The following is a 27,716-nucleotide window of genomic DNA, read 5'->3' as shown; positions in this document are numbered from 1 at the left end:
CGGTGCCGAACAACTCACGGACCGGTACGTGGCCCAGAGGTTGGTTGCTGCTGCTGTACAAAGAATATATACATACAACCCAAATAATATTTGGTTAAATGTACCCTAAAACATTGCACCGTGACTAGACCCTTTGGCAGTCATCTAATTACATAACATAATTTTGACTGGATAGTTGACGACCCTTCTTCAGAATTGGTACAGTCTATTTGAATTGGTTGGTTTCCTTGTACAGACCCACATTTTAAGCAGAATCCACAAACTTTCAGTAGAGTTGAGTTTGGGGCTTTGGGAAGACCAAGCTTAATGTTAGCCTGCTTTCTTTTTATCTTTTAAGCATCGATTTGTGTAAACTTGTGTGAACTTCAGAATCTTCAGTTCTTCTTCTTAGATCATCACTGAGTCCCCTGAACTTTTCCATTGTTCTGGCTATTTGTTAATCGGCAAAGAAAAATTAACAGTTGTAGTTAATCATGATCACTAACGAGAAGTTAATAGGTCTTGGCCTTGTCAAGTTAAAAGACATTGAAGAACAGCGCCACTTATTAAAATATTTAAATGAGTGTATGTCTATATTTGAGGCTGTATGCATAATTTTGACCCTGCATGGATTAGAAATATCCCAACATGAATTCAAACGTGTAAATGGGCTGAGTCATATAGTGCTTTTCTACTTAGCACTCTACTGCTTTATACATCTTGTTGTATGAACTTGCCATCAAGAGCATTATAACTAATAGAAAGGGTTTTTTTCCTTCAACTCTTCTGTTTCTTGTCTCATTCTTTAGGATCCCAACACTCCTGTGTTGATGCATATGCTGTATGTAACATAATGTACTATAAGCTGCAATAATGAGCATCGAATCTGAAATGCACCAAGTGTTTGTTTTGACAGTTCAAAGCAGATTAGATCTGAAGAATTAACTTTGTTTAGTGTAGTATTTACCCAGCTTTTGTTGCACGATTCCAAATAAATCCAGTGCTATTGGCCTTTTCAACAGTTGGGGAAACAATAAATCCAAACAAAGCCTCTATGTGTAGAACTTTGTGGCACCGTGCTTCCCTCAAGACATTTCATTTCTTACCTTAGTCAAAATTATGATATAGATATTCACGGGTCTGACCAGTTCTTTGAAACCTGCTTATTAAGGTATTATCACATTTATCTTTGGTTATGGGTTGGTTGATTACATACAGTGGCCCTGAAAGGTCAAATGCACTGCAAGTTTAAAAAAAGGGCAGTAAATAGAAAAAGACTGCAAAATCTCACAAAAAACCCCCAACAAAAGCAAAACAAAACTCACAAACCACAAAGGAAGTGTTTTTGGAGAGACAATAACGCAGTAGCTACCAGTAAATGGCTAATAACATCTGTCACTTCTGCATCTGTTCTATCATGTCTCCCTAAAAAAAACTTGTTTTGTGAATATCTTGGTCCACTTTCATTGTATCTCTGTATCATTGTATATAACTCTGGTTATATTTTTTCTATTTCCATGTGTTTTATTCAAATTCATTGTCTTTTGCAGTATTTTTTTTCTTTACCACAAGCTCATGTATTAAAAGCCTGATAATTATAACACAACATTACATGACTTACTGTTATATATACAACTAAATCAGTACAATTTAAAATTAGCATACCTGAGTTAAGTGTATTCAAAAAAGGGATTGTAAATAAAAAATCATTAAAGTCTTTAGCCTTCATTAATGCATAACCAACACAAAACACAGTCCAGCTGTGTTGCCCAATCTTGACTGTACTGTAAAAAAATCTGCTGGATGCTTAGTCACACATAGAATTTCCAACAAAGCTGCTCAGGCTTTGACAAAATGTGGGCGAATGATGCGTCCTACTGCATTAGGGTATTTTCAAAAATAATACTGAGCATCTGTAGCCCAAGGCTCTCTCCTAACAGATCAAAATGTGGTGACATATTTGTGACACATTAGCTCAGATGGGCATTCCATCATTTGTGTTTACTGTTTACCGTCAGCTTGTTTCGCCCCGAAAGGATGGGGAATTATCCTCACTACATTCTGGTGATCATATTTCATTAATTGTGACAGCCCTCCATTTACGTCGCACGCACACTCGCAAGAACGCTCACACGCACATTCACACACACGGACTTCTAACCTGTTCCTTGACTGAGGCGAGGATGGCGGAGGTGGTTTCAGACTCGGAGCCGTCTCCGTTGGAGGCATTGAGGACGGGGCTCAACATGGTAGCAGCGCTGGCAGTGTCAGACGCCACCTCAGGCACTGGCATACCTCCTGGAAAACAAGGGAACATGCAAGTCTTTTACTATTAGACACTGACATCCCAACATTTAGAGTGGGACATAATTTTTACACTCGTCATGCACACATGAGTGGAGGTTGGATGTGGAGCTGTGTAACAAATCCATTTGGAAAAAAATCTATTTGGTCACTGACAAAACCTGCTAAAAGACTACTGCTCCGCTCTTTATTTGCATTTTCTTTCTGACTTTTTCAGATTCAGGTCATAGGTAGCTAGAGCTTATTGTAGCATGCATTTAAAAAAGGGCAGTGACGCATCAAGGACAGGTGCACGGGAGCAAAACAAATGTAGGCCAGCGAGAAGAGGGAGCATACTCTACAGAGATAATGCAGAATCAAATTTTGTAGACACACATTTTTAAAAATTGTGTGTTTACAACGCATTGTGTTCAGCGTCCTGCTTGGTTGTAGACAATTTTCAATCAATCTGGTGCTGTGTCTCCTGTACAGCACAGAATGCGTTCAGCTTGTCAAATTTACATAAATCTTCGCTAGCAGAAGACAGCAAACACAACAGTGTCAATGTCAAAGGATTATAAGGCGCATTAAGCAAAACAAAACAGTCAGGTAAGTCAAACTTTATTCAACTCAATCTTCTTGCTTCCTCTACTTCTGCACCATTGATTCTCTCGCAGCTGTTCTATTTCCATGTTCTGGACCTGAAAACAGGTTTTGATCTTTGGTTTCATTCTATAATACTGGACTTATTTTTCTAAGAAGGTTTGAACTTTGAGAGTGTTTAAACAAGAGAGAAAAGTGTAAAAATGTTCATGCCTGTCTGAGAAAAGTGTATAAAGTGTGGAGTGATGGGTTTTACAGCCTTAAAACATCTATAATAATAAAAAATAAAGTTGGCTACTTCGCAGATTTCACCTATCGCGGGTTATTTTTAGAACGTAACACCCGCAATAAACGAGGGACCACTGTAGTCAAATTTACTTACAGTATAATTATTTCTTTGTTTCCTTTAAAAATCTGATTTGTTACCTTTTTATTATAGCATACCTACCATTTATATTGTATATATTTACACTGTAATTTCAAAGAAAATGCATAAAACTTCCACTTATTTAGAGGGGAGTTTTATCCTTAGTCACAGGTCGTGCTATAATGTGTTGCTAAGAGTGCTACAATATTTTGTCCCTCACAAACTAAAAAGAAGATATAGATTTAGTAACAATGAAGCAGATCGAACATAACACGTCTACTGTAGAGCTTAATCTGCACAGGTAACGGTTCATAATATGCATCCATCCATGTTCTGCCTCTTATCTGGGTCGCAGGTTCAACAGTCTAAGCAGAGGTGAGACTTCCTAACCAGCTCCTCCAGCTTTTCTTGGGGTTACACTGAGGTTTTCCCATGTCTTCGGTCTTCCCCAGGGCCAGAACACCTCACCTAAGAGGTGTCAGATGCCTGAGTCACCTCACCTACTGCTTTTGATGTGGATGTGCACCATTCTGAGCCTCTGCTGTATGAACAAGAGAGCCCAGCTACCTTTCAGAGCAAGCTCATTTCCAGTGCATGTATCCACATATTGTTTCCGATGCTACACACAGCTCATGGTCCTTGCTGAGAGCAGGAATGTAGACTTAACAGTAAATTAGCAGCTTCACTTTCATCCTTTATTTTAACCATCCATCCATCCATTCGCTTCCGCTTATCCTTTTCAGGGTCGCGGGGGGCGCTGGAGCCTATCCCAGCTGTCATAGGGCGAGAGGCAGGGTACACCCTGGACAGGTCGCCAGTCTGTCGCAGGGCTAACACACAAGGACAGACAAGCATTCACACTCATTCGCACATTCACACCTAGTGACAATTTGGATTATCCAATTAACCTATCCCCACAAGCTGTCTTTGGACGTTGGGAGGAAGCCCGGTGGCACGGTGGTTAGCACTGTTGCCACACAGCAAGAAGGTCCTGAGTTCAATTCCAACATCAGGCCGGGGTCTTTCTGTGTGGAGTTTGCATGTTCTCCCCGTGTTTGCGTGGGTTCCCTGCGGGTACTCCGGCTTCCTCCCACCGTCCAAAGACATGCAGCTTTGTGGGGATAGGTTTATTTTAACCATTTGTAGTTATTTTACTGTTAAGAAAAAAGCTGTAAAGTTGCGTCTGGTATTTAAAAAAGTTTGTAACTGCCTCTTAGATAAGGTCTGAACACATATTTGGGCGGCTATTTTGGTATCACAAGTCTAACTTCCATAGTTCCAGCATCAGAGGGACTGGCACACACACACACACACACACACACACACACACAAACACACTCAAATTCCATGCTTGATGCCATGTGTCATCCTGTATTTGACCAAGCGTAGGAGGACACGGGCTTCACATGTGCCATGTAATCCTGATGCAGCACAGAGCTGGTGTAACGGCTGCATCAGCCAGATTTATACACTGGGGAAAGGATTGGAATGAGGAATGCGCACACACAGACACACACACAGACACGCACACACACACACACACACACACACACACACACACACACACACGTGCACACACGTAAAACTGTGCTGCTGGCATGAGGCAGCACAAGCCTAATGCCGAGGTAAGAAAAGTGGAGCCTGTGAGCGGAGAGGAGGGGGGGTGAAGGGAAAAATGAATGAGAGTGAGGATGACAGCCCAGAGAAGACAGCAGAGAGATGGAGGCGAGGTGAGGAGAAAAGAGGAGGAGGTTGATGGGATATGAAGAAAAGACATGATAAGAGGAGAAAACTATTCTTGCATGCTGCTAGGCAACAATCTCTGGTCACTGAAGGCTGCTAATATGGCTGACCTGGCTTTACGTGTCTTCCATTTTGGAGTGTTTCTTTTGCTCTCCGTTTCCCAAATCACTGTTTGTAAACCAAAACCTTTCACTTCCACCCACTTTGCTGCTTACGCGTAATCTCTCTCGCTCCTTCTTTCCTCCTCGTGCCTCCCCACTATTGTGTTCTCCTCCCTCACTTCTCTTCACTTGACCTGTTTCAGTGCGTGCTCATCTTTTTCAGCACATTTCTGCTTTATTAGGCAGCACCCAGAGGAGGGTGACAGAAGGAGGATGACCCACAAGGTTGTGGGTTGAATTTGAACCTGCAATGCTACAATGCACCTGAGCTCTCTCAGCCTCACCTTCTCCGAGGATGCACTGTACCTCATAAACATGCTGCTTATCTGGCTCTGTGACACCGTTACATGCTTCACATTCTGAAGCCAATGAGGAAAGCTTGCAATGGCTGGTGCTGCTTAGAGAATAAAAGCAGGTGCATAGTGAGGACGTTATACTGTGAGATGGTGCAAAGTTTTTATGTATACAACAGTATACAACAAACAAAGAAAATAAAACATAAAAATGATTTTAAGTTAAATAAGACCAAGATTGTATAAGAGAGTAGTGCAAATTGCTTTAATAAATAATATGTGTACTATAAAAAAAGCAACTGCAAGAAAGCACAATACCGAAATATTTGTGTGAAATCTGGTGCCTGACAAGTGTTGTTCACCTGTCACAGAAGGAAGAGTTACTGTACACTTGAGATGGGTTGAGTATGATGGAGAGCACTTTGTTCAGTGACAAACCAATGAGTGACATCTGTTTCTTACAGTCTATGGTGGACATATTTTTTTGCCACACCGAGTACCACATTGTGCCTAAACACAGATTATTAACACAGCGAATTTCCTTGTGGGGACAATAAAGCCTGACCCTTGAGTTTAGAAAACTGTTTTGTAAAAATCTCCGCACTGAATAAAATGATATACAATTCTTAAAATATGACGGAGATGAAACTAGGCCAGCGAATAAAAAAGAAAAAAGGCAGAAAAGAAATTAGAACTCCTTTTGGAAGTATCGGAACACAAGAATAAGATCCTGCAGTTTCAGTGACTTGGTAGTTCAACAGAGAAGACAGATAATTCAAGTCACTTCAGTAGTTGTCTTTGATCCACCATCCACTGTATGCCACGCTGAGTCATGCATGCAGTGCATACTTGGGAAATAGGCCTTTTTTCACACCAGCAGCATGACTGGTACAAATGAACATTTTAACAGTGAGGCAATGTTCGCTTAACAGAGCCTTTTTAACTACTGGGAATTTCTAGATCTGAGCAATGACCTGCAGCTGTTCTTCATACCGCATTATGACTTTACCGCATATGCCTGTTTATGAGTTGTATCCCATTACTACCGCTGTTAAGCCCATTCATCCATTAGCCTACCTAATCTATTTGCTTAGTCTTGATTGCACAGCCATGATGTACTCATCATGTTTGCACATCTCTTACATCATCACCCCACATCTCTGCTTTTTATCGTTGTCTTGCTTAGTGCACATTTCTGTTTTCTCCATAGGGAATACTTCTGAAATGATTTATGCAGGGCTTACAAAATGAGTTGAAGTCTGGTTGGGTATTTTTTCTATTAAAAACTAAGAGTGTTTGAAAATAAATTTGGGAAATATGGTACTGTGGAAAAAACTCTTGAGCCACACCTCATTTCTTTTTATGTTGCTAGGAAAATGGGAAATAGGTCCAGTGATTTATTGAAATGTGCAAACATAAATCAAAATACAGAGTTTCTACAATTCTAAAAAGCTTGAGTCATTATTTGCTACAACTACCATTTATTCTTCATCACAAACTAAACTTTTGGAGGTAGCTTTTTTGTCATTTCAGGAACTTCAGGAATAGTTCTCAATGCTTCTTGAAGGACATTCAAAGCTCTTATTTGGAGGTTTTTTTCCTTTTGTAAGGTTCTTTGTAAAGATGACTCCTCACTGCTTCAATAAGTTAGAGATCCGGGCTTTGGGGACGCCAATCCGTGACTGATGGTGTTCCAGTGTTCGCTTTTTCAATCCAGGTATGCATTGGTACTGCATGGGGGATCAAAATCTGACAATAATTTTATGTGTTTATAATTCCATTAATTTTAACACCATCCTCTACACCAGTGGCTGAAATGTTGCCCCAAACTATGACGGACCCTGTTTGCAGGCATATGAAGCAAAACCACCATCTTAAGTGTGTCAGAATTCCTCCATAGATTCAGGACCTGTATGACAGACAAGCTGTTTAAAAAGCCCCAGAAGTCCTACAGACTTTGGTGATTCCAGATTTTTTATGTACTACCACTAATTTATGCAATGAAGCACTTACCATATGGACTGAAACTATATTACCAGAAACTAGGATGGTGACAAACATTGTGCGTTCTAGATGTCATAATTTCAGACTTCAGCCTCAGTTCTAAAGACATGACCAACACCCTAGCAACCTAGGTTCAATAGGGAAAGATGCGTATTTCTCAACCAGCTGGAGAATCGTTGCTGGCTTTTGCTGGGTAACATTAGTAGGAATGAACGTTCTACATCAAAGCCTCCTAGTTGTTTTCCTTGTTTGCAAATTGCTGGGGTTGCCTGTAGTTTGCATAGAAGATGAAGATTTGTCTGCAAACACACACCAACCACTGAGTGGGAGTAAAACTCGAAAAAGTGCATCACAAACCAAAATGTTGTGCCTTAACAACCAACCACTTCACTTCCGTGCATTTCACATTCACATTTTCACTACTGCTTAAGCCAGTAGTTGGCAAGTGGTTGAAGACCAGTTAGCATCTTCCAGAGAAACTATGTGCTACTGCAGCAATCTACTGGCAACCAAAGCAATCCAATGGAGGGTTTTTTTTGTGCAGTACCATATACTTCTTTGCGACCAAGCATGCCAGTGACACCAATGCACATTTTTCTCTGGCGATCAGCCAACTGGTCCCTAGGTCTGTGTGAGTAGAGCTTAGCATTGTCAGTGGGGCTACCTCAGCATGGTGGTGTTAGCATTAATCCCTCCCCCCAAAAATCACCATGCATACTAATACATTGCTGCACCAACACTAGAAATTCCTACATTGATGGTGAAGGATGTCCTGATCCTGCACTGTGTTCAGTCTCTCCTTACTTTGGCTTGATTAAGCATTAAAAATTTAACCTGACAGTACATCCAAGCTTGATCAGAGAATTGAAACCGAAAGTGGAGAAGGCCCAATTTGCCTATAGAATAAAACGCAAAGGAAGATCTGTTTTTTAATTTTGCAGACAGGGCAGGCAGCCAAATATAGGTCAACTTGACAGACCGTGTCCAAGCCCTCATCACACAACTGACCAGTACAAAGCAGCTTTCCCCAATAACAGCCATCAGAACTAGGTTACAGAGGCCAACAGCCCAGCTAGAGACAAGACTTTGAATATGGATTAGGCCTAAAGGCTTTATTTCACTGAAGTATAATCTTGGATTTTTAGGTCTATATTTCAGCGGTGTAATGCAGGGGTATTTAGGCCTGCATTTCACAGCGTAATCTCTGATATTGCTGTAACATTGTAAATGCAGCTCACCACGCTATGATTGACATGTCTGACATGGGGAATATTGGGCTTAATCTTTTGACCCATTAAGCTCATCAGTCGGGTCTGAGACAGGCATGTTTTGGTGAAGACAGAATTCATCAGAGGTGCAGCAAATCAGCTAAACCTCTGTATGGCAAGGTTCTTTGTGGGTGTTGCATATTGCACTCACGACTCTATTTCCTGTTGTGTACATATGTGTGTGCATAGTGCACTAAAGCGTGTGTGCATATGTGGGTATTTGTACTTTCTATCTGAGATATGAGTGTTTGATGGGCAGTCCCCCGTTGCCTCATTAAAACTTGCAGCAGTGTTTTGTTTTGTCTTCACCAGTCATCTGTCCCTTTGTCTAGACCCTGCACCCACGACTCTGCTTCCAAATTAACAACATTTACCAATGCAATTAGTACTGTCTGTGTATCACTTTGTATTTATTTAAACCCAGTGTCAACCGTGAATGTATGGCTTTAACTTTTCTGTGTTACCTCTGAGAGTTTTGTGATATTTGATTTACTCTTTTGTTGTCTAATGGACATGTCAAAAGAAATGAAACAGTAATGATAGTAGTACAAGACACATTAAAAACCCCAACCGACACCTATCTAATTAAAATCCTGTCTTGGACATTTGAGCAGTCCCTTTTAGCTTTATAGAGCATTTTGCCATCTTTTAAAACATTGATTTCACAGTCCTCAGTTTGATGGGTTTGCTCTTATTTTCCTACCTCAGTAGAGACATATATATACATATTTACACTCAGTTGGTGGAGAACAGAATTAATATGTGAGTTAATGTTGGATTTAACAGTACATGAGCATACCGGCTTTATAGTATAGAGATCCTCCCACTGTACTATATGAACAACAACATGTCTTTTGTCCTGTTTTCCCTCTCTCACCCCAACCAGTCGCAGCAGATGGCCCCGCCCCTCCCTGAGCCTGGTTCTCCCAGAGGTTTCTTCCTGTTAAAAGGGAGTTTTTTCTTCCCACATTTCCTTTGCCAAAGCGCATGCTCATAGGGGGTCATATGAATGTTGGGTTATTCTCTGTATGTATTACTGAAGGGTCTACCTTACAATACAAAGCACCTTGAGGCAGCTGTTGTTGTGATTTGGCGCTGTACAAATAAAACTGAATTAAATTGAATTACTATATGTGAGTATGTGAGTTTACATCAAGGTGTCATCATTTATAAAAGGCCTTATCCCAGACATTATTTTGTACTTCTGACTGCTGACTTCTGAAGACAACGCAAGCAATATTATTAATATTTTTTAATGAAAATGGATAATGGATTTTTTGCTGAAAAGGTTTGCATCTATATTAAGACCAACATTACACACAACTTTCTCACACAAGGCTGTCCCTTGAACAGCTTGATAAACATAGCAGTGTTACATAAACTCATAAACTGCATAGATTGCAGTGATTTGCAAACCTATATACCAATTTTTGCTCATAACCAAGCATAGATATCATGTCATTTCTTTCAACTGAGACATTTTACTATTTAGGTGATACATATCAGCTTTTCCAACACATCTGTCACAGTCATGACATTCATGAACCTCCTCTGAAGTCTTTTTCTTTTCCTCCTGGCTGGCAGCTCCATCTTCAACATCCTTTGTTCAGTATATCCTCTATGGCTCCTGTGTACATGTCTCAACCATCTCAGCTACCAACTTTGCTACCTCCAGCTCAGATTCCTGTCTTTTTTTCACTGCAGCTGTCTCAAACCATACGAGCTTGTAAACCTTCCCCTTCATTCTTGCTGCTATCCTTCTGTCATAAATCACCCCTCACACTCATCTCCACCCACTCCAACCTGGCTGTCTTACGTACCGTCCGTTGCTTTGAATGATTGACCTCAGGTATTTTGAAATTTTCTACCTTCACAATGTCTACTCTTTGCATTTTAACTTTTCCACCCATTCCTCCCCTTCCTCTCATTTACACAAATATTTTAGTCTTGCTTCTATTGCCTTTCTTCTGTCCAGTGTATGCCTCCACCTCTCCAGGCGCTCTTCCACCTGTTCCCTACTCTCACTACAGATCAAAGTGTCATCTGCAAACATCAAACTCCAGCAGCCTGCCAGGCTGTCCATCACCACTGCAAACAAGAAGGGGCTCAGAGCGGATTCCTGTTATAATTCCACTAGGAGTGACAGATGGGCTGTGGGGGTGTGATTGGTAGCTTAAACATCTGGAATTGAGAGCATCCATATTTGGAAAAGCACCCACAGTGCTGAAAGGTTCCCATATGGAAAAGATATATATAAATCTTATAAAGTTTGTATCTGTCTTGTGTGAAACTTGTATGAAAAGCATATAAGAGTGAAAACAGATATAAGATCCCTTGAAAAATTATATAATGAAACTTGTATGTTTTGGATACTTACTAAAACAATGTATGAAAGTAATGAGAAAGTGGCCACTTTCATGAGTAAATCATGTGATTTACTTATATGATTTACTCATGAAAGTGGTCACTTTCATGAGTAATCACATATAAGTTTTTACTATTTCTTTTCCATATGGGTTACCCCATCCATCCATGCACATTTTTCTATCCTTAAGTGCTTTCTATCTATCATTCACATGGATAGCAATTAGGGGTTAGTATCTTGCCCAAAGATATTTGGCATTGAGACTGGAGCAACCAGGGCTCGAACCACCCAAGTGGCTATATGATAGCCCGTCGGGTTATCATATAGCCCGACGGGCGGGGCTGAGATAGATTTTAGTCGCCCAACCGGAGATATCGCTAGCTCCGGGACGTCGGGCTAGTGATTTTGCAAGCCCTGAATCCTGACTATGATCTTTCCCCAGCCTCATTTAAATGATTAAGTTGCCTAAGGATAAACATAAATAAGTTAATCATTCTTTACCTGGGGCAGCTACAAGTCTTTTAACAAAGGAAGTTTGGGAAATCACAGGTTTGAAGACAGAGCAAGAGGGAGAGGACTAAACCCAATTTAGCTGCTTCAGTTTCAAGCTCCTCTGAATGAAGTTATGACTGTGACTTTTAGGTTGCTGTTAATTGATTAGTACCACCTGTGCTTTTCCTGTAGAACAAGTCTAAACGTCTGCTAAATAAACAAATAAATAAATAAACAAGACAAGTAGAGAGAGGAGTGAGCACTTATGTTCACCTTAAAAAGGTGCAGCAGCAGCATTTACAGGTCCTGCAGATTAGGACTGTTTTCCCAGTTAAAGTCCACATGAACCAGATGGGGAATAACAAGGTGCCTGCATTGAACGTATGGCGTGTCAGTACTTCCTCCCACTATACCAGTATCTTGGAAATGGACGCTGCCATCTTGTGCTAGTATCATAATCTGCAACCTGCAAAGAAGTGTGGATGTGAAATTAAGGTCCTGAAGGTTGGATGGCATTTCAGAGATACAGGCCTCTTTCACTGCAGCGACTTTGAACTGACTGACAGGTAAATATATATGTTACTAATGGCATTAATGTTTTATTTAGGTAAACAGCCATTATTAATTTGATAAGTAACATGTGTTAGCCTAATATTCTGTATGATAGCGTTCATGTCATCTATCCTCACACAGAACATATGGAACTCTAATCAGCCAAAATAAGTGACAGTATCCATGTGGACAGGCCGTGATGGTATCACTGATCATTTGACTTTTCACCACAGAGTTGTTGCTGGAAGACAATAGCAGATGGCTTTATGAGCATCATTCAGGGTTAATTACCCACCAACTAAATCTATCTGTGGGAAAAGTGCAGATGCTAATGGGCATTTATATTAAGTGGGTACACAAGCTGACACTGTACCTACAGCAGTGCTGTAAAAGACAGCGTGCATCGCTCAGAATATCGCTTAAGGATAGCAGCTCAGAACAGACCATTATGAGGCATTTGGCCACAATAAAAATCCATTATTTAATAAATATGTATTATTAAAAGCATGAATGCAGAAAGCCAGTTACATGACAATAAAAACCCTTGCCAAGCTACTTCAGAGGGCGTCTGCTGTGTTGTTATTTTGCTGCCTGGCTCGCTGAATATGGATCGCAATTAAGTTCGCTCTGATTGCTTTCATTTCATTTATATATTTTAAGCACAAATGCTAATGGCGCTCACTGATATTTGTTGGTGTTTGCTAGAAAGCACTCTTGATTATATAATCAGAATTCACCTAGCAAAGTTCCAAGGACATAGGAGAGCTTACAGGAACATTTTCTTTTTTTCTCTTTTTTCCCATCGCACTCATGTTTCACATGGATGTGGCTAATTACCCAGAAGAAGGTTCAACAGTCAGCCAACACACTGTAAATATTATATTCTAAGGAACAACAGCACTAAGAACCATAGCCTTAAAGCAGTGTGATGGCAGGTGTTGAGGGATGACAGACGTTTGATGGTGTCCATTAAGGTCTAACGAAGTTTTGCACACACTAGAGCTAATGATGCTGATTAAACTCGGTGACAGCTCCACATTATTTGCCCATAATGACACAGAACGGGACTATATTTAATGTAAAATAATGGTGCGGAACAGAAATGCAGAAAACTTAATTAAGGGGAATATTGCAGAAAATTTGCAAATACAAGGGGGAAACTGTCTTTGTAGTCAACTTATGGGTTGCCAAAGGAAATTCAATTTCATTTACACTTATAGGAGGCAGTTTCTCATATTTCGAGCACAGACATTATTACTTTTGGAAGGCATGGTGGGTAATCAGGACAGCTCCCTCAGCACCATTACAGCCCACTCTAACCTGATTTCAGACCTCAGAAAATAAAATCTTAAACAAATGGAATAGAGCTGGTGTTCAGCATTGTTAAAAAGAAAAAAAAAATCCACCAATCCACCAAGCTTTGGGATATCCCCCCTCATATAAAGGTAACTAATAAGCGACTCCCATGAAAGCAATCAACAAACATCCACACGAGAGGATGGGATTGATGAGGTTGTTCTAAGTTCTCTTCTATCATGGTCTGATTATGAGAGCAATTTAGACCAACGCTTAAACAAAGTATGACAATGTTTATCATATGAAAATCACAACATTTGGGGTCATAAAGCTATTTGTAGCATTGCTGTGCTGCTCAACATTTAGGACCAGCTGTAATCCCATCACTAAAGGAAGCAAGCAGAAAGTAGGATATGATGTGCAAGGGAAAACAAGCAAATAAATATTTTTATTTGTAGGTATTAGTGGTCCCCTGAGGATGATTCATCAGAAAAACAGAACTCCTCTTTGGGAGCTTTACTGCTATTTGGTTAGAGTCATATAAGAACTCCTAGTTGTACAAAATGAGTGTCTCCCTCAAAGCACTTTTATGCTTCTCAGTGGAAGAAGTCTCTCCTTTTCTTCCACCCTTAGGCCAAATGTTAACTTTATACACAGGAAACAGTATCTCATGACTGAACTGATGTGAAATTTGATGAGCATGCCCTTGTTAGTTGGCTGAAGACATTCCCTAGTGCCACATTGAAGGCAGACTGTATTTTCTGAATGCCCAAAAGCCTCTACAAATTGTCAGTATGTTGTCCTGTCCAAAACTTTCATAAAATGGGATGTGAACTAGTATACATTGCTAGTCTGTTTTTATGCCTTTGAGTCAGGTGATGTGGGTGTGGACATGTGGGTTTCTTCTATAAACTTTCAGCTAGTTAACATGTCCACTGTGCAGTTGAGCTCACTTTCTGTTTCCTATTTAACAAAACTGATATCAGTTAACAACAATAAAGCGGTTAGCACAGGAAAGAAGCCAAAGCTGCAAGCTATGGCGTCATTAAAATGTGGAAAATGGATGAGGGCTACATAAGAGAACTGAATTTCACATTTTCCTGTTTATTTTTAAAAGACAACTGTATGATTCCAAGGGAATTTATAAATTCAGTTCAATCCGGCCTGTATGTCTGACATCATTAGCAGTTTCCGTGTCCAAACTCCGCTCCAGGTCCCAATATCAAACGAACACTGTGGCATCACTAAGAGATACAAACTGTCTAAATTCCTTCATCTTTAATAAAATGATCAGTGTTGCTGCTATACCAGGTGAAACAATTAAGTTTAACATCCAGGCATCCATGAAAACAGAATTTATTACATTTAATGGAGGTGGAAGTTAGCAGAAAGTTAGCTTGCTAGTTTCCCCCTAAACACCATATACCATGTTCTGACTGAGAGATTTATGATACAAATTAAAACGCACAGCTCCGCTATCACTTCCAACATAAATGAAGACAGAAAACTAAACAGCAGTGACGTTTGTAGGGTTACTGAAGTTGGACTAGCTGGTATATAATGAGGTGCTACGTGATCGCTAGGTTAGCATAACATAAACACAGAGAAGGTGGAGGATGAATGCTAACTTTTTTCCACTCGATAAAGGTTAACACAAGGGTTTCCGATGGTTAGGGACAAATGCAATCGCATGGCAGGATGCTGTAAACGGACCAAACGTCAGTTAGGAGAACAACTGAGATAATCCATCCACAATACGAGGTTAGTCATTCATATACTGCTGCATGGGCTGGGCTGTAGTTGCATCGTAAGGTTTTAAAAACTGAGCTTTAAATCGAACAGTGGTAATAAAACCCAAGAGAGGCCGATAGTGACCATTGCCCTTTTTTAGGGGCTTGTTCAGATTAAATAAAACAAGATACAAAACATGTTAAGAACACAACAGCCTTAATAAATGCAGATTAGTTTGGACCCGGAATCAGCATTCATATGTCATCACTTAAAGACCGGATATGTATATAGTGCCAAATCACAACAACACTCACCTCAAGCCATTTTATACTGTAAGGTAAAGACCCTACAATAATGGAAAGAAAATTAACAATCAGACATCCTCGTATGAGCAAGCACTTGGAGACAGCGGGAAAGAAAAATCCTTTTATCAGGAAGCAACTTCCAGCAGAGTCCGACCTGGGGAGGAGCAGCCATGTGCCATGAGCGGTTGGGCGTGTGGGGAGCCAGAGAAGTGAGCCAGAGATTAATAATAACTAATACAGCACTAGACATCACAGCTTTGAGAACTCCCAGAAATGCTAACAAGGCTACAACAAAGCAGAGAAAGCAGAGACCGCACCCCCTGTGGTTTAAGAAGTTTTCTGCTCACTTTGCAGGAGCTGACCAGCGCTACAAAGAAAAACCAATTTTTTTCAGTCAGAGCATTTAGCATGTGTATACATACAGAAGAAAGTCTTTCGATAGAAAACATGTTTTTTAATGTTTTAAAATGACTCAACGTAATAAACACTCACTAATGATTTGGTTGGACTTTACAATTCACACTTTTTCGCCTTCCGAGTTCTCTTGTTGAAGGCCCCAGTTTATTTGTTCTAAAATTAAACTTCACACGGGCTAAAATAAACATCCAACAATGGAATTCAATTAGCAGACTTCCTCTGTGATCCAAGTTGACTGTTTTGATTAGAGATGCCAGTGAAGGCGCCAGGGCGCAGGCATCCCTAGAGGCTTGGAACCGCCTCTCCTTTTTCATCTCTACCTGTTCACACCAACAGTATATATGGCGTGGCCAAGGCATGGATATGACATCATGAAGTTGGGTTTGCAAATAGTTAAAGATGACTGCATAGCAGACAGACAGAAAGTTTCATCCCAGTGTCACAGCAATTTATGCATTTCACAGTTGGTTATAATTAATCTATTTCTGCCTCCAGGCTTCAGGACTTTTAGTTCCATGGCAAGTTCAGAAAGGTCTAAAGCCCCATAAAGACATGACATTCAAAAAAGACGAAGCGATCTGACTATGTTGGTTTGGCCAGCAGCAGGGACGTGCAGAGAGGTTTAAAGGGGCGGGTGCTCAAAGTTAAAAAGGGGCACATTGAACCATGCTGAATAACAACAACACACATTCATCAAGAATCTAATATGGGAAGGGCAGGGCTGTGTTGATCTGAGACTGTAGACATTAAAAAGTCCACAGGAGAGATGGTAGCTGATTAAACAAGTGTCATGAGATAATAACAAAATGCAAAGATTGGTGACAGCGCTTGGAACCATAAGGCAACGAAAAACTGTGACATAAACTCGGCTCTGCCTGTGAATCACTCTTTGCTTCTCTTCTTCCTTCCTTCCCATCATTTCATATATCACTCTCCACTTGCTGTCTATCTGAGAACAAGGCACAACTTGCTATTGCAATAAACTATAATCTAATTATCCACACCTAACAACTCTTGCACTTAATCTGTAATAAAATGATGACAGAAAAATGTTATAGCACTGCCTTTAGTAGCCTCATACAGCTCCTACTGTTTCCTCCTCATGTCCTTACCAGCCATGTCTGCACAATGTTATATCATGAGTAATATTTTTTTAAATCCAGCTAAATAAAACACACACATGCACACACAGTGACATTTTAGACCTTCTTCAGAATACTGTATATACTATGGGCATCCTTACATTATTATTTATTACTAGAGCTACAATAATAAACCAATGAGGAGGGGGAAGTAATAAATATGAAATAATGTATTTATGATGATTCCATTTGTTTCACTATCCACTCTGTGCAGGGCAAAGCTTATTACATTTTTAAACTGTAGAGATACAATCATTTTACTGCTGTAAAATCCAAATTTTGTCTTATTTAAAATATAAATCTAATATAATCTGCTTCTTAATGTATGTTCTTTAAAATACAGCGTGTGTTTTTTAATATATTATAATTATAATAATTATTATGTGGACATGCATATTAGATCGTTTTTTAGTGAAATATAATCCCTCCAGAAAGGCAGGAAATGCCCAGAAACTTACTTTAAAACTAAATATGTTCCCTAAAACGGTGACAGAGCTACAGACCCATGACAGCCTGACACAGGTAGCCAGCAGCTATGACCAGCACTACTTGTGCAGTTAATAAAAGGACAGGTAATGTTTGTCGCGCTGTTGCACACACAGCACGCTCGTTTGTTTCAGTTAGTCAGTTGCAACAAGACAGCTTACCAACGTGTACGTAATAAGCTAATACTCCTGTGTGCTACACACTACAGTTTACGCTGTACACCTACTTACTGGTTTTGTCGCATCAGTCTGTGTCTCTGAGTTAACTTGTGTTTCTCCTACAGCTCCGGACCGCAAAAAATGCGCGTGCTCTTTGTGAGCTCGTTCCCGGCTCGTAACCAGCGCGTTCTGCCGTCGAGGGCGATCATTGGTTAAATGTGATCATGTGACTGATGCAAGCCAGATCCTTTTATTTAGCAAAACTATGATTAATAGTTAAATATTATTGTTGAGGGGCACAGACAGGACTCCGCACGCACACACACATAAAATAAATAAATAAATAAATAAATAAATAAATAAATAAAAAAAATTTAAAAGTTGCCTCAACAAAAGGGCACTTTGGGCACTCATCAGGAAAGGGGCGGGTGCTCAAGCCCCTCTAGCCCCCCCCCTCTGCACGTCCCTGGCCAGCAGTCATACAAAGTAACGGTGGCCTCAACAGAATCTGAAGGTCCTGTTTTTTACATTTTTATTTCTGTTTCTGTTGCACAAATCCTTAACAACATCTGAACTTTATCAACAATCTATCTGTCACAGGATTTCTTGCTTTTACCTCTCTTCAAAATATTGAGGTAAAGGTTAGTGCTCGAGCATTCGGTGGCAATCACAACTGAAAAACTTTATTAGGATCTTGGTCCCTCCAGGTAAACACAGAGAGCTCGGAGTTCAACTTGCTGAAATGCATATGTACACTGGCATTTCAAAAACATTCTTTGTCTTTGCTATCTATCATGTTAACTACCACAGCACACCGATGATGTTAGCATAAAAAATCTTCCATTAGCAGCTAGCATGAATGAAACTGTAAGTATGAAAACCGTAAGTTCGGATTCAATAACAGAACACGCATCATTAATGTTAACAATGAAAGACATGAGTGACTACAGGGCATCCCAGCAGGGCTAAACTTCCAAGAAACAATATCAAAGAATCTAATCATTCTGCTGCTTATTTTCTCCTCACATTCATATAAAAAACAACTACTTTTGAATAACTAAGCTGATTTTTGCCACTTTGTATATTAAAGGAGACCAATTGTGTTCATTTCTAAGTTCATGTTGTTATTTTAGGACTTATCTTGTAGAGTAGCTTCCCAAGCTGACTCTCTTTTGATTGGCTACCTCTCACAAACAGATGCTTTGAACAGCAGTGAGTTTCAAAGCCGTGTAGCTGAGATGAAACTATTACAGCTACCTGCTCAGTGTGAGTAGGCATATGCTCCCATATAGAAAGAGACATACTTATTCTAATGAACACCATTCTATATACACTCACACTTTAACTCTTTAACCTCTCTCATTATCACTTTTTCTTCAGCTGGGAGCAAGCAATATGCTTAAATAAGAGTTTTCACACACACACACACACACCATATGTCACTCTGTGATAGTGACTGTGTCATTACAGCTTAACCTCGGCACATTGAGTCAGTCTGTTGGGGACTGACTCAAGGGAAGGCAGCAAACATCTTGCTGCAACAGCACAAGCCTGATCTGTTCGCAGCAGTGTAACGTTTTAAGAGTGCACACTAAATAATCTTCCTTGCTGATGGTGACAGTATAGAGTTAAAGGATGTTCTCGACAGGCGGCACTGTCTCAGTCTTAGATAAGACAGGAAATACATATATCTGGCCGAGGTGGAGTTAAATCCCTGTGACAGCCAGCAGTTGGCTTAAGTTTTTATACGTTCATTGATTAACTGTGATTTTTTTTCTCTTTTTATTACAGCTGTTTCATTCTTTTGACAGCCGGCAGTGATAACATGTTTCATTTTCCTGATGGCTTCCAAAATAATCAGGAATCTTTCCATATCCGGATAGAGCAAAAGGCAATAAAAAAAAAGACATATTTACAGTAATACTAATATTGTCTGGCTGACTCAACACAGCAGTTTAATGAATGACCCCAAATCTGAATTGGCAGGAAAATTGCTGCCTCTGTTCTCCTGGAAAAAGCCTCACAGATAATATGGGATTTATTCTAAAGCTGTCCAATAAAGATTTATATCTTCCAAAGGGCAAAATGCCTATGCCTGATGTGATAAATGTCACCCATACTGACACACCTGTAGAGAATTATCACCTAACATTATAGCACTCTCTCAGCTTGACCAACCTTTATAGCATCTTTCAGCTCATTGTTTCTGGTTTCCAAAGACGCAGTTGGTTTCAGTCTCATTGCTCTCATCAGCCTGCCTTTCAGCAGCAGCAGGCATCTGTTTTTCACAGGAAAAAGCTCTGATGAAACCCTTCACAGCTTGCTCAGAACCAAATGTCAGGGAAAGGTAGCAACAAGATGGTGAACGCAGTGCAGAGTTTGGCAGCTAAAGAGCCAGAAAACCAAAGTGGAGCTAAAAAAGGAGTGAACATCACTGAGGATGAATGCTAATGTTGCTTCATGTTTAACATTCCAAACAGTTTGGTCAGATTATACGGTGACAATATCTTAATATTGTATGTGTCTGGCTAACAGTTCATATAAAAGATATGGGGTTTAGGAATAATAAAAAGATGAGACATTTAAGATCCTTACTATAACTATATTGTCATAAAAATAGGGTCACAAATTCATAACCAACCTTTCATGAACTTTGTGCTAAGAAAGAAGAGGAAGTGCCAGGGTTCAACTTCTTTTTGTTTTTGTCTTAATCTTGCCATTCCTACTAACATAAATATATTGTAGACCATGCATTCTAATTCCCAACTCATCACAAGGACCAATTTTTCCACAAAATTCAATTTTATTTATACAGCACCAAATCACAACAACTGTCGCCTCAAGGCGCTTTATACTGTAAGGCAGACCCTACAATAATACATACAGAGAAAAAACCAACAATCATATGACCCCCTATGAGCAAGCACTTTGGCGACAGTGGGAAGGAAAAAAGGCAGGTGGGATGGTAGCTGCCTAAGCTGATGGGGCGGGAGGTATAGTCCCTTCTCCCCCATCACCACGAGCTATTTTTAGAAGCCTTGGGTCCTGCTTCCACCTACCTGAACATTGTTGCAGACCTTATACACCGTTTCATGGAAATAATATTCAGCGGAATAATGTGCCTGCCACAAAGTAAAAATGGTTCAGGAACGATTTGAGGAGCACAACAATGAGTTCGAGGTGTTGATTTGGCCTCCATATTCCACAGATCTCAAACCAATCAAGCACCTGTGGGATGTGCTGGACAAACAAGTTGATCCATGAAGGCCCCACCAGGCAACTTACAAGACTTAAGGATCTGTTACTAACATCTTGGTGCGGATACCATAAGCCCACCTTCAGGCGTCTAGTCCATGCCTGGATGGGATAGAACTGTTTTGGAAGCAAAACGGGGGCCGACAGATTATTATGTAGTTGTTTATGGGGTGATTGTAAAAGCGCTCAGTAAACCACTAAGTTAAAAATGTAGTACAGTATACTATACAAATGCAAATGCAACAATACAACATAAAAAGAGGGTATACAGTGGAAGGTGTTCTTGTGCTCCTGTCTGGTTTCTGCACTGCTACATTCACTACTAATGTGACCAGTTGACTTTATATAACACACTGCTGACTGTGCATAGTCAGCAGTGCTTAGGATACCACCCAGAATGAGCAAATGCTCAAACGGCTAAAATACTTTCCTTACATTGATTCCATACATCTGGCCACAAAGCAGCAATAAGGAGTAAGATGTCAGTCATGTCATTTTCAGAAGAAACCTGCTGGGTGCAGAGGTCATAACTTTGGAGCAACTGGGAATGAAAAACTGTAAATGCGCATTTTCACGTGGGAGTTACACTGTGATTCTGACGTACAACGCTCAGCACAAAAACAAGTTCAAGCAACCAAGGACTGAGGCTCAGTGAGATTAGAGAGACTACATCCTTGTATCTGTATGCTTGAAGTGCACACAGTGCTATACTGTAAAACTTCACTTAGAGAGTCTATACCAGCAGCTGTTCGGCTAAGTATGATAGATTTACAAATAGAGATGTCTCCGTCAGTCCCCTGGAAATTTTTTTTATCCCATCTGAACAATTTTATTTGTTTCCTCTTTCTCTGAACATGGAAATAAAGCAGAAATAAATCCTCAAGTCATTTCCTCTCTTCTTATTTTCTCTCAGAATGTCTCTTAATCTCCAAATCTATTGCTTTTCACATACAGCGAGCTTGTGTTTGTGTTGTTATACTCGCGGGGACATTCTTTTGCTGAAAAGGGTTTGCATAGAGCCAAATTGAAATTAGAATGCTTTTAACGATCTTATTAAGTCATAATCCTACACGAGAGTCTGCATTTTTGAAGTTAAGACACCAAAACTGTTCAAAAATTAAGATCACACAGGCCTCATCTTTACTCATTATCTTGTCAAGTGAATAAATCTTGAGGAAATCATTTCAAAACTACTCCCATATCAATGCAAATCTTCTTCACGGGGTATCCTGGAGGCGTGTGCTGATCCCAGGCTGGAGAGAGTCGAGGCTTATTGACGAATAAGAGTGTAATATTTCAGGAAAGTTCCGCCAAGGTTACCCTGTGAGTGTGAAAACCTGCTCATTTATTAGGAACTTGCTTATTTGAGTGATTTAATGCCAAAAGACTGAACGACTGTGAAACCCCCTGCAGTTCATCTAATCATCACTCACTAACTGGACTGCGCTCACTGAAGTGAGAGACAAATCATGTTGCAGAACCGCGAGGCATGACGCATCAGGAGCAGACTGACACAAATGAAATGAGCTTGAAACATCAATCCAGTCAACAGCACAAGCTTTCAAATGGTCAAAAGTATATTGACAGACCTCCTCCTTACGCCATTTAGTTCAAGATCGGCAACAGGACTCGATCCCATCCAGCACCACTAGCGTGAATTGTAACGCTCGTAATGATCAGCCTTGCTCAGCCGTGTTCCTCAATCTTGTGGAAGGATAAGTGGTTACGGTCACATCAGCAGATTATCATAGTGCGGGGGAAGGGGTTGGGGCGGCTTTGGAGGCGGAGGTTGATGGTGGTGGTGGTTGGAGACGGGGTCTGAGCGATCAGATTTAGGGGTAATGCCTTGCTGTTGGCACACTGTCCTTGTTGGAAAAACTTATGCAAAGACAGAAACAAGCTGCTTTTTTATTTTTTCCCCAAATAATATCAAATAAAGGACAGTTTTTATTTGCATCAAAAATTCAGCGGTCCTGCTTTATGTGACACATCCTTTGCCTAAACTCTTAGTTTAGGAGGCAAGTCATAAACTGCTTTAAAATGATTGACTGCCAGTGTTGTCACTGGCAAGGTTACGGGACAGCAGCAGGGATCCACCTCAGGATAGCCTCAGGCAGGAGAGAGTGAGAGACCTGAAACCATGTGGGCAGCAAAGCTGACCTAAACACACACACAGACACACACAGACACACACACACACACACAAATCGCTAATGTGCTCTTATTGACAAACACACATACTCGCACAGGGAGTATGCCAGCTTTCCCAGTACGTTCAATAAAATGCTGGAGTCACATTTAGAAACGCAAGCAGCCATGTTTCCACTGTAAAGTACATGACAGTGATTATATTCACTTTATGGAGATTTTCATACAAGGTTTTTTTAACAGGTAAAAAAAAACAAAAAACAAAAAACAAGGCAAAAGACATAACATAACATAATCCTGTTTTATTCCCAGTCCATCCACTAATGTCATTTAACTGATGCTCTCCCACTGGTATCAGTATACAGTGTGCCTTCATGCTGTGGGTGGTAAATAAGTGGATGTCTCTCCTGTCTCAGCGTCTTTCCTCCTGCATGCAGAGTTTCACACATGCAGCCTGGTTATTGTCTGTGGCACACAGAGTGACCCAGCAAACTAAGTCTGGTAATTGTGTGGATGCTGCAGACATTTGAATGGTAAAAATGCTATTTTTACCATTCAAATTTTACAATATTCTGCTATTTCTGCTCTTTCCTGCTATGACTTTTGGTGCTCATAACTTCTATACTTTTTGAGATATTAAATTTTTTATGCAATTTTATTCCCATTGAAATAAATGGACCGCATTATCAGTGTGGTCACTGATTTTGCTAGCCGGGGTGAGCTGTGTTTTAGCTTAATGAGATCAGCAGCCGTTCTCAGAGCGGGAGGTCAGGGTTCGAATCCCGCTTATGGCAACATTTTTTTTCAGTAAACAGTTAAACTCTTTTCAACACAAATTTCAGCTTCTTTACCCCTTTTCAGCAGAGTTTTTGGCTTTTCACCTCTTTTCAGCAAAAATTTCTGCTTCTTCACCTGTTTTCAGCAGAATTTTCAGTTTCTTCACCTCCTTTCAGCACATAGTTTTACTTCTTCAGCTGTTTTCAGCAGATTACACAACAGGGCATTCACACAGCATTTTCACAGGAAATGCAACTTTTACTAGGTTAAAATATTTCCGCTAAGTACTATTTTTCCTCTACGTTATTGCAGTTCTGCTAAGTAATTACATTTTTGCTAAGTTCTTATGCTTCTGCAAAGCTATTACAATTTTTGCAACTTTTCATCTTTTTCATCTATTTTCAGCAGACAACTTCAGCGTTACAGCATCCACACAGCATTTTCACAGGAAATGCACATTTTTCTAGTTATCTTTGTGTTTCTGTAACGATCCATCCAATCCAATTGGGGCATTTTTTTAAGCCACACCTTTCTTGTGATATATTTCACATAGGACAACTGGAGAGGCGAGAATCCGCTTCTTGTTATAGCTGGTGAATAGTGCTGTATGAACCAAATACAAGCAATTTTCTAACAACTTTCCTGGTGGAACACTTCTTGCCTAACACTAACTTTTCCCTTAATGCACTTTCAACCAAATCTTCACCCTCTGATTTAACGATTACTTTAGAAGGACTTGCTTGTCAGAATCATTTGGTATGTACTGAGCACACTTCTTAGTAGTGCTCATGAAGACTTGCTTCTCATGACTCCAACATCATGTAGTCAGTTGTCTCCCTATAAATTATGCTACTCTAACGAACAGGCAAATGTGGGCAATTCAGAGCTTAAGACATTTAAACTTTTATGTACTCTAATGGTACTCTGCAAGGGCACAGCTTTGAATGTGCTACAGAGCTGAGAGTGTTTTAGCTTGAAAGAAAAAAAGAATATAGAATCACATTAATTTGAGTGGGGATGTTGATCTTTTTGCCAGTTGTGAATACAGGAGGAGACTGAAAGAAATAAAAAAAAACAAAAAAACACCAAAGTTTCCACCTCTTTCTGCACAGCTTCACCCCCCAGGCGGTGGCCAAAAACTTAAAAAAGAACGGAAACAAACTGTTCACTGAAGGAGCAGCTCCGCATCTTCATAACAAAGTAGCCCTTGTTTAATGCTACATCTCTGTCTCCAAACAACAAGCCAGAGCAACTATAAATACAATCAACACCATGAATTATACATAATTTCCACAGATCCTCAGGGTGAGCTATGTTCATGAGAGGCTCCATCACATGGTGTAATTACAGAGGTTACAACAGTGGTGATAAACATATTGCGAAAACAAATTAAAACTTGTGCTACCCTGTTCGCCACAAAAGAATCCAAAGCTGCCTGTGAAGGAGAATTCAGAAATGAAAGTTACTGACTGAGAGAGCCTTCAAAGCGAGCAGTGCTGGTCAACTGCAGCGTTTTGTAGAACCTGCCAGAGGCTTGTTACAACTAATCTTCAGAGGGTTTAGTCAGTACTGCAAGGTTATATTTGCAGAGTGGGGTCTACCAATCGTAAAACCACAGGTTCGGTTCCTGGGATGTTTCTCAGGCAACATTCCCAAGACACATCCCAGCAATAAAACAGACAGACTCTATCAAAATATGCCCGAGGAGCTCATCCAAACCTTTAATTCCAGCAAAGGGAAATCTTAAAACTATACCTTTCTATGCTTCCAACTCTGTGGGAAAGGTCAGCCAGTTCTCACTCCCGACGCGTAATATACCAACAATTTGTCACGTCTCGAGGCGTTCCATGGGAACGCGAAAGGTGACCTTCCTATGCTACGCGTCGGATTTTGGATGAAATCGAATAGAATGACGCTCCTGCAGTAACACACATTCCAGCCGTGTATTCCGGCCCTAACCCTAACCATAACCTTATCCCTAATCTTAACCACCACCTTAAATGCTTTCCAAAGTGATTTAAGTAGAATAAATGTACATGTGTAGATCATTCCAAACGGTTCTCATATTTCCTCATTGTCAACTCGTAATATAGGGATATGTTGGATGGCCGAAAGCGCAATATACCGACGATTTGTCACCTAGCATAAAATGTTACGCTGTGGGAGTGACAACGTGTTGGAAAGGTTTGGTCAAAGTCTTTTCTTTGACAGCATGACTGTGCCCCAGTGCACAAAGCAAGCTGAATGAGGTTGGGTTGGAAGAACTCGGCTGGCCTGACCTCAACCCTATAAAACACTTCTGGGAAGAACTAGAACGGACACTGCAAGCCAGACCCTTTGGTCCAACATCCAAATGCTCTTCTGGATAAATGGGAAACAATTCTCAGCACATTCCAAAATCTTGTAGAGAGCCTTGCCAAAAGAGTGGAAGCTACTATAGCTGCAAAGAGGAGACCAACTTTTTTTTAAATACCTTGTGATCTAGAAAAGAATGTCATGAAAGCTCCTGTAGGTCTGATGTGTAGGTTGCCGAATATTTTTGTTCATATGGCGTATTAATATCTGCAAGTGTCTTGCATATTTGTTTCATCTAGTGGCCCTTTACATGCTGTTTTATGCTAAATTTAATTCTCAGAATCTCTTTAGTGAAGTGAGAGAATGCAAATCAACAATATCAACATTACCATTTACACTAGATGAAAGGTAAGAGTATTAATAGTCAACAGTTAACTCTTGGAAACATAAATGTCTGCACAAAAATGCTTGGCCATTGCTGTGATATTTAATGTATAATTCCAGTATGTACACCAACCGATGAACCAAATAAAGGATTTAATGACTTACTGATCCACAGCCTTCTGGTGCCATTGAAATGACCTATTTCATCTGCCATAATTGTGTAGAAGTGCAGCAACATATCACCATAAATGATCTTTTTTTTTAATGATGTCCAAGAAAATATTACTAATATTACTAAATTATTACTAAATTATATTGTGCCAACATTTAGGCAACAGAAGACAAGGGGATAAATTATTTACTGTTCCTTTAACTAATATAGTTAATGTTTTTTTTGGATGGGGAGCTCAAAAATAAATAAATGCATAATTTATCAAAATAGTTAATTTTTAAATAATGGCATGATTTGCTATAATCTGTCATTTAAAAAATAGAAAAAGTAGTTCTTGCATTAAGTGAAAAATAAGCTTCATTTTTAAGAACAACTAGTCATTATCCAATCTAACAAAAAAGTCAGATTTTCTCACCTTAACATTTCTCTTAACAATATTTTCTTTAATGTTATAACACAATTCAAGTTGACCTTGAAGACCTTTGTGAATGTAAGCTAAATGACCCCACTGCAAAGTTTTATCACACTTCATTCAAAACTTTATCACGTTCACAGAATGACACCGGTGCATGCAAACACTACCATAAACCTAACCTGCTTGGCAGAGGTAAAAAAAAGGGTTATGAAAATGAAAAAGCTCAAACAAGGACACAAGTTGTCTGCTAAAGTTGTGAGTTTCTACAGTATGCATTAGCATTCAAAGCATAAAGCACAATCCACTGCTACGCCTGCACGGTGTCTGCATACATAGAACATACATCTAAGGAAAGATAAGCTGACCATAGAGGAATTCATCCTTGGCAAAAGCATTCAGTACAAAGGCTTCCCATTGCTATTCTCAGCACTGCAAGCATCACCATTACCACCCCGGAGCACTACTAGCACACTGGCTAGTTACTATAGTGCCATGCATAATACATCAGCCTGACTTTGAAGGGCTTTTCTCTACAGATATGACATCACTGAAGAAATCGCTTATGGAAGGCAGCATCAAAGTTCCGCGGCCGCCTTCAGCTTCTGCCTCGGACCGTGGCTAAAGC

The 27,716-nt window shown here is 40.0% G+C and overlaps 1 protein-coding gene across 10 annotated transcripts in view; it reads right to left on the bottom strand.

Annotated features, from left to right (window-relative positions):
- The window catches only part of ctnnd2b (catenin (cadherin-associated protein), delta 2b), a 240,754-nt gene that overhangs the window by 193,204 nt on the left and 19,834 nt on the right, over positions 1-27,716 (bottom strand). For all 10 annotated transcript variants that reach the window (XM_024806087.2, XM_076876378.1, XM_024806086.2 and 7 more), the window contains exon 2: positions 2,141-2,277. In XM_024806087.2, coding sequence (XP_024661855.1) covers positions 2,141-2,272 — 132 coding nt within the window. In that variant the 5' untranslated portion in view covers positions 2,273-2,277. The remainder of the gene's footprint in view (positions 1-2,140; positions 2,278-27,716) is intronic.

Source organism: Maylandia zebra, linkage group LG18 (assembly GCF_041146795.1).
Source record: "Maylandia zebra isolate NMK-2024a linkage group LG18, Mzebra_GT3a, whole genome shotgun sequence".
Taxonomy (NCBI): domain Eukaryota; kingdom Metazoa; phylum Chordata; class Actinopteri; order Cichliformes; family Cichlidae; genus Maylandia; species Maylandia zebra.
This window is presented reverse-complemented; position numbering and strand designations above follow the sequence as displayed.